The sequence below is a fragment of the Sinocyclocheilus grahami genome, unplaced genomic scaffold, assembly GCF_001515645.1.
Source record: "Sinocyclocheilus grahami isolate Dianchi unplaced genomic scaffold, SAMN03320097.WGS_v1.1 scaffold961.1, whole genome shotgun sequence".
Classification (NCBI taxonomy): domain Eukaryota; kingdom Metazoa; phylum Chordata; class Actinopteri; order Cypriniformes; family Cyprinidae; genus Sinocyclocheilus; species Sinocyclocheilus grahami.
Window position 1 is genome coordinate 11453 of NW_015506140.1, and position 8604 is coordinate 20056.

An 8604-nucleotide genomic window follows, 5' to 3' on the forward strand; every position below is an offset into this window, starting at 1 on the left:
ACACACACACACACACACACACACACACACACACGCTTGTTTTATTTCAGCAGGTCATTAACTCCTTTCCTCTCCTTGTTTCTTAATCAACATAACTCCACCACAGACTTGTCTATCTCTCTCTTCCTGTGTCTCTTCTGACTTGTAGTCATAAAAAGGGTTTTCTAAGAATGGACTGACCCAGGTCAACATGCAGAGGAGATAATGACCTCAGCACTGCTTTCTTTGTCTCTTTATTACAAGGTCAAATATTCTGTAGCATTCTAAACATTATATGGATTGTATGTCAGAGAGATGCAGTCCGTCACATGCAGTTCATGAAAGCACATAACTGACACACACTGGTGACACATACACCTGTTACTATTTGCAATCACGTCTGTTCAGATAAACTTGACTATATACTGATTCCAAATTCCAAAATAAGTAATTATAAATAAATTTCACACACACACGCACAATTAAATAGTTCTTCATATATGTATATAAATATAGTTATACATACTGTAACTTAAGCAGTACATGCACAAAATGTATTAATTCACAATTTTATGTAATGATAATGCTTAAACTCTTATAAACAAAAATATACATGTATAAGCACACACATATATAAATACATTTAGGGTCAGTAATTATTTTTAAAAAAATGAAATGAATATTTATTTAGCAAGGATGCATTAAATTGATCAAAAGCGACAGTAAAGAATTTCTGTTTAAAGTTGCCCTTTTGAACTTTTTATTCATCAAAGAATCCTGAAAAAATGCATCATGTTTTTCCACAATAATATTACTTTATTGTATTACACAACTAATAATAATAATATTACACAACTGTTTCATTGATAATAATAAGAAATGTTTCTTGAGCACCAAATAAACATATTAGAATGATGGATCATGTGGAATAATGGCTGCAGAAAATTCAGCTTTGCCATAATAAATTATTAATAATAATTAATAAATTGCAATAAATTATATTTTAAATATAAAATAGAAAACAGTTATTTCAAATAACATTTCACACAAATACAGTTTTTTTTGTGCTGTATTTGAGATCAAATAATCCATCCAACCCCACACTTTTGAATGCTAGTGTAAATATGTCAACACAAACACTCTTGCCACATCAAAAGGACACAGAAATACCAGATCTGTATTACCCGTGAGAGTTAGAAGCCAGCAGCACCACAGGACCCAAAGCAGAGTCTTCATTTTAAGTACAATCTGTATATCCACAGTTTGGCACCAGCCGTCACCACAAGCTCTCACATGCACTCACACTAACTTGCATATCCCACTGCACAGTGTCTGTCCTCTCTCTAACCAACACCGAATTACAGTGCCGAACCTGGTGTTAATTACAGTGCCGAACCTTTCCTACCAAACCCTGACATGGTCACATCATCACTTTTCTCCTCCCTGCAACTTGTGAAAAGCAGGTCTGTGATTGGTTGGGAGCAAAGAGAATTATGGGAGGGAGAAAGGAATGTGTGGACTCTGTGGCAGCCCTGGCAGGCACCTGTTGATGGTTTGTGTAAGTGTGTGTGTGGATATTTTTGTGGGAGAACAAAGGGAAGAGGTGGGCATAACTGTTCCTTTCCAGAGGGTGAGAAAGGACAGGAGTGAACATACTCACATACACACACAATCACACTGCTCACATACTTTTGTGGGGACTTCCCTTTCACACTTGTTCTCAATATAACCCAATTATAATTACTAAAGACCAACTCTAAAATGCTGATCATTAGCAATTATTAGATATGAATTCAAGTGTTGAGAACCTTTTTGCCTTGTGGTATTCATCAGATGCATCAGAATTGGCTTATTGCCATTCATCTGAGGACATTGTCAGAAATTGTGTCCCCATATACACATGCACGCACACACACAACAAAGTGGCCAACATGAAGGCATGAGGTTTTCACCCTCTTAACATACCCGTCTCTCTGTCTCTGTTCAATTTGTTCTGTCTGTTTTGTGGTAAAGGCATTTGCTGTGGATGCAAGGCGACAGCAGATACAATCTCTCAAATAAACACACACACAGGTTTGTTTTTGTGAAAAGTGGGGACATCCCATAGGCGTAATGGTTTTTATACTGTACAGACCGTATGTTCTATTGCCCTACACCAACCCTACCCCTAAACCTAACCCTTACAGGAAACTTTGTGCTATTTCAGATTTTCAATACACTCCATTCTGTGTGATTTATAAGCGTTTTGAAAAGTGGGGACATGGGGTAATGTCCTGAAAAGTCACCTTCTCCTTGTAATACCTATGTCATACCTTTGTCATTATACAAATTTATGTCCTCATTTGTCACAAAAACACGCACACACACACACACACACTTAGCATCTCACAGTCTAGCTCAGTAATGATCAGCCATGACAACTGAATATTACAAACTAGAAAGAGCAATAGAGTCGGGTTCCGGAAGTAAAAATGGCATTCATTGTCTTCATAGGGAAATTGATAAAAAAAAAGACAGACTTACTGTGAGCTACAAGTTTGTTAATTAATGGTATATGCGTTTGTTGTGATTGGCTCAACCACCTCTAGTGCGCGTCTAAATGTCCCGCTCCTCACCTCAGCAGCATGTGCTCCGGTTGTATTGTAAGTAACGGCATTATTATTACCGCTGATCAGTTTGAGCCCGATTAAGAAGCAGAGGATATTATCGAAGAGGATCGTGCAGAACCTGTGCAAGCACGGCTTTTAATGGTAGGCCTATGTTTTTTGTTTGTTGTTGTCTCATACTTTTAGATACGCTGTTATGTGTAAATGCTACTGCTTATGTTAGCTTTTAATATACAGTTTTATCCTGATTAAAGCTTTAATACAGTACGGCAACTGCACGTGCATCCATGTTTAACGCTTCTCATTGCTATGTGAAAATAAGTGTATAATTGTAACAGTTCCTTGTTGGAGCTGAGTTGAATGAGAGAGAGAGGGAGAGAGAGAGAGAGAGAGAGAGAGAGATGCAGAGCATGTGCAAAGCAGGGGGACGCGAGGAACAGTATTGAGAACCGCTGCTTTAGAACATTGATTTTGAAACTTGTGAATCCATTAGAATCGTTAGAAGACAGAATCGCGATTCATATATGAATAGATTTTTACGTGCACCTCTAGTTTTCTCTTCCTCTTCTCTAAAGCAGCACAGCATGGCCTCGCCCCCTTTGTTGCCTTTTCCCGAGGGTGGAGTTTATCTGGGTTTGTTATGTCACAAACCCAGGAAGTAACTTCTTGTAGTCCCTACCAGCCGTTTCTGTAGGCACTAAACTGCCAGAATTTTAAAAGACAATATCTCCGTTTGAATTAAACTTTCAGCTTCGTAAATTTTCAGATATTGTTTATGCTCAAACAGCAACATTACAAACTAACTAACGTTAAAAAAAGTGAAATCGCAATGAACCACCCCTTTAATATATTGAATTAATTTGGTAAAAAATAGAAATTATATATATATATATATATATATATATATTTTTTTTTTTCCCCACACATTTTCACAATTCACAACGTATGCACATTTTTTTTGACACAATAACTTAAAATAAATTGTTTCTATATATACTGTATATATATATAATCAACAACTTTCTCCACTGTTTTTAATTTATGTCATTCACAGTGGTTCATGGTATCATAAGGGCCTTTCGCACCGCTTTAGTTCCAGAACTAAATGTACAGTACAAAAGTACTGGGACGATTTTGCGCGAACTATTTCCCAGTACCATTTAAAGGGTTGCATTCGCACCGACAGTGTGTACTAGGAAGTGACGTAAGCCGGTCGACAGCGACGTCATTTGTGCGCGGCGTTCAACAACAGAAACAAAGAAGAACAATGTTAACAACAGGAGGATGGAGGATGCTGTGTTTTTGTTGTGTCTCGTGGGTTTCACAACAATGGACATGGAATGTCGACGTATACGTAAAGCGATTGAAAGAACGGAAAGGAGGACTAAGAATCTCCAACGACAACTGGCAGTGCTACATTTGCTACAAGTGCCTGCACTTCAGCGTCCGTCCATCTATCGCTGTTCTCCATACTTGCGAAATATGTTGACACAATGTTTACAGTATGTTTACAAAGTGTTTTACTCTGCTCCAGAGTATGAGCTAATTTGGTTCTCGAAAAAGGCAGTCCGGTACTAAAATCGCACCCAGTTCCGGCGGTGCAAAAACACCAAAAAGTAGGTAGTTCCACAATTAGTTCTGGTACTATGAAAAGATTCCTGCGGTGCAAAAGGCCCTATAGTTATCAAACATGAAATAAACATTGGTTAAGATATTATTTTCAACTGGGGAAGGCTTAGGACCGAGAAATGTTCGTCCAATTAAACCGCTCGGTCTGAGCGTTTTAATTGGCTTTCCTACCTGTCAACGTATGTATCTGCATACCTCTGCGCAACCTGTTTGTGCAGACAGGATACGTCATCAGCGCGTTCGCGCATGCTGTGCAGACAGAGCGAGAATAGCAGACAAACATCAACAACCCGATCTTCCTTCCTGGTATTGTAGTACTTTTAAAGTTTTCTCACCGGTGAATGACACATGATGTAGCCCAGCAGTTCCCAGTTCCAGTTCTCACGATTCAGATAACCAGCTCGTTAGAAGTGAGCTACGTGCATGAAACTGTGTTCCGATCGATATGATTCCTACACAGTGTTCATTGCTCCCTCCTCCCTGAGCAGGGGAAATCTGTTGAAGTTTACTTCACTTCGGAACATGGGCTGGAATTGGGAACCGCTGATGTAGCCTATTGTAATGTTGTCTCTGGTATTGTGGTCTGTGAGCGTATATGCATTCAGGGTTGTGGCTTTGACGTTCGCGTTCAGTGCTATCAGGCTTAAGTTAGCACTATCCAAGATTTCCTACTGCACCTTTAAGTGCTTTATCTTTTTGTCCAATTAAAAAAAAAAAAAAAAGACTTTAAAATCCCCATGGGAAAAATGAATGGGAAAAAATACTTTAGGAACCAGTGCTGCTATAAAAAAAGGGGGTTCATGGGCACTGTTACACTCTATAACATGCAAAGTTTCTTGTCATAAGTAATAGTAGAGAGCAGCGTAATAATAACGATCATTGCAGTAACGTTTATTGATTTTAGACCCCAGTCAACATGCTTTAGTTGTCTGTAAGGCAAGATGCTGATGGTAAGCACAAACAGGCTGTAAATAAGTCTCAGACAGCGCAACACAAGCCCCACAAAACAGTCTCTGGTCAATATCCCATTCAAAACATCCCCAAAAACAAAGCTCCACAGAGTTAGTGTGCAGAGTAACAACTTATAATTAATACACAATTAGTCTTAAAGTGGGTCGATTAACATCAAGGTTGTTAGAGATACTTTTGAAAATCTTTTAAGCCTTATGTCAGTCATTCTGAATATTCTGAGATCTCTTTTGTGTAAGGCACAGTTCATATTAAGCAACTGTCAATAAACTCAAAATGTTGTGTTTTTATTTTTAAGGGCAGGGTGGCTTTAACCATTGATTAGACTTCAAGTTGAATATTTTCTAATTCCTGTTTTTTAGAGAAGTAATAAGCCATGCCTCTCTGTTGTGAGATAAAGAACATACTATATTTCCAGACCAATTTATGCAACAAATTAAAGTGCCCCTATAATGCAATTTCAAATTGCCATTCATGCAAGTGTGTAATGTAGCTGTATGTGAATGTAAATGATCTGCAAAGTGGTAAAGCTGAAAGTGCACGATAAAGTCATTGTCTCCTAAAAGGAAAGAATTGACTCTGAACAGCCTAAACGAGTCGTCAGTTTTCAAACCCCACTTCTGTGACTGCTACATGTCACGGGGGAACACATTTGCATAATGCCCGCCTATGTTCTACATTGGCCGGCCGCGAACAACTTGACCCGCCTCAAACACTGTAGCTTGTTGCTAACATCATGTTGAGAAGACGCTGTGTCCTACACTGTGAAAGTAAATTCTTTTTATTTTCACTTCTGAAAGAGGAGTGGTTATCAGTGGTTAAAATTCACAGCAGTACAACCCAAAGCTTTTTTTGCGTTCCCGTCATTTTACTGACGACAGCTTCTCTAATCTTGGAGTGTTTACAAAATGTTTGCTCTTGAAAGATGGCTCAGTATTGTCACGAATCCGGTCCATGAACTTTCATCTGCTAGCCATCAGAGGTCACCCTTTCCTATTGCATTGACTCTCGCACAACACTCTGTTGCACATCACCCCGGACTACATTTCCCATCATGCATTGCACTGATTGGACTCAGCACGGATTGCACACAGCTGTTTACACTGATAGCATATAATTTCAGACACATGCAGTGTGCGGTAGACCAATCACAGCAGACTGAACCATCTGACCAGTCAGAGCAGGGTAGACTCACGGAAAGGAGGGGTTTAAAGAGACTAAATCTTAGATTTTTGACCTTACATGCATGTTAACCTATTATAGGAGACTCCCAAACCTTAAAAATGGCATAATAGGGGCACTTTAAGGTAAATCCACATGTTTTCCTGATGGAAGGCGATTAAAACAATATCTACCAAAAGGTGTAATAAAGGTAGTGAGTGGAGTTGAATCTCTGTGCAATGGGATCTGCCAAAATCCAGCAGTAGCATCCAGTTTGGAGAATACTGTTGCACCTGCCAGTTTAGCCAGTGTTTCATCCACGGCAGGGAGCATGAATCTCTCTCTGCAAACATTTTCATTCAACCGTGTAAGATCCACACAGATACGGACTTTGTCATTTGGTTTAGGTACAATGACCATACCGGAGCACCATTCAGTTGCTTCTTCAATTGGTGCGATTTACTCCTAAGTCTTTCATTCTTTTCAGCTCCTCTTTCACCTTTTTCATCATGGGCAAGGGCACCCGACGGGGCACCGACAGAGCAAAGGGAGTGGCTGATTCTTTGAGTTTGATTCTTATAATCTCCCTCCAGTTTCCCTAATCCTGTCAAACCTTTTGGGTATAGTTCTCTGTAATTTGGCTCTGATGTGTTAATTGTGTCGACTGTGTGGAGTAAACCCAGCTCTCTGATGGCTGTTAAACCCAGTAGTGGAGAAACCAGTCTTGGTATCACAAACACCATGTGTTTTATCCAAGTACTGTAATGAACCCTCAAATTGCTCGCTCCCGTTTATTGGCGTGTTGCTTGGTCCACACAACTTCTTCGTTGCAGGGCTGAGGATCCCATGACTCCTTTCTAAGTACATGCTTTCTGGAATGGCTGTCACTGCCGCTCCTGTGTCTAATTTGAAAAGGATCTGTTCCCCATTCACAGCAACAGTCTTTTGCCACACATCATTTTGAATTCACAGACTCAATGCTCTCTGTCCCCTCGTCCTGATATATTTCATCCAGTCTCTCTTTTGTTTTGCAAAATGCAGCAAAGTACCCTTTTTTTTCTTACACTTTCTGCACTCAGCATCCCGTGCAGGGCAGCTGTTCAGTTGGTGTGATCTGCCACATCCTTTGTTTCCCTCACTGTGTCTCATACTGTCAGTTTTTCTCTGGGCTCCTTTTTGTACATGTTTTGTATTTCAACATGTCCATGTTTACCTCTTTTGTGTCCCCACTGGCTTGTCTTAATATTGTCTGCTGCTTTTTTATTTCTTCATTCTGTCTTATTTTTGTTACAGCTTTACTGAGTGTGAGCTCTGGGTCTAACTGTAATCTCTCTGACAGTCCATGATCACGTATTCCTATGACTAATCTGTCTCTTATAATTTCCTCCTGGAGAATTCCGTACTGACAATTCTCTGCTAGTTTGTAAACTGCAGTAATGAATGCTTCGGCAGTTTCACCGGGCTCTTGGCACCGGTTGTTGAATTTAGCCCTCTCATAAATCACCTTGTACTTGCATACAAAATGTTTCTCAAACGCATCCTTGACTTTACTGTAGTTGTTTCTTTCTTCATCTGTCAGAGGCAGCGTACTCATTATATCATCGGCTTTATCGCCCATTGTGTAAATAAGCAAGTTAACGTGATACTCCTGACTTCTCTCACTGATACCCGCAGCTATGCGGAATTGCTTGAATCTGCGAATCCATTTTGGCCAACTGCTAAAATCACTGAAGTCAAAGTTTTCAGGCGGGCTTATGGAGAACAATGTATCCATCTTAAGTGTTTACCTTGCTGTTATTCAGCATCAGGACTTTTTTTTTCTCCCGCCGTTTAGTTTGTTTTCTCCGAGCTCCCGTCTCTCTCTCAGCTCGGCGTTGCCATCTGATAAACTGGATTATAACTCGAGAAGTCTCTAAAGACAGATATGGTGTGGGCGACAGGCATCTCTCAGAAAGCGAGGTAGGTCTACTTCTGACACCATGTTATGATATTATATTAATCTCGCCAGGGAACTGACAGGAGAGCAATGTGTGCCATAGCAAGCAACTTTTCTGACTCAACTCTCCCCCTGCGCACCATGTACAATCATAGTACACACATCACATAGAAGTTTCTTAAAATATATTGACTAGATAATGACTAGAACAGCATGCACGCATCACACGGGGTACCTAAGAATTTCTTACACATTATGCATAAATGCAAATACACTACCATTCAAAAGTTTGGGGCCGGTAAAGTTTTTGAAAGAAGTCACTTA

General features: G+C 39.8%; 1 protein-coding gene across 1 annotated transcript in view; it reads right to left on the reverse strand.

Moving 5' to 3' along the window:
* The window catches only part of LOC107564777 (acetylcholine receptor subunit beta-like), a gene marked incomplete at its 3' end in the record, with an annotated part of 15875 nt that extends 7913 nt beyond the window's left edge, over positions 1-7962 (reverse strand). Inside the window, exon 1 of the mRNA XM_016249935.1 lies at positions 7849-7962. Coding sequence (XP_016105421.1) covers positions 7849-7962 — 114 coding nt within the window. The remainder of the gene's footprint in view (positions 1-7848) is intronic.
* Positions 7963-8604: the final 642 nt, after the last annotated feature.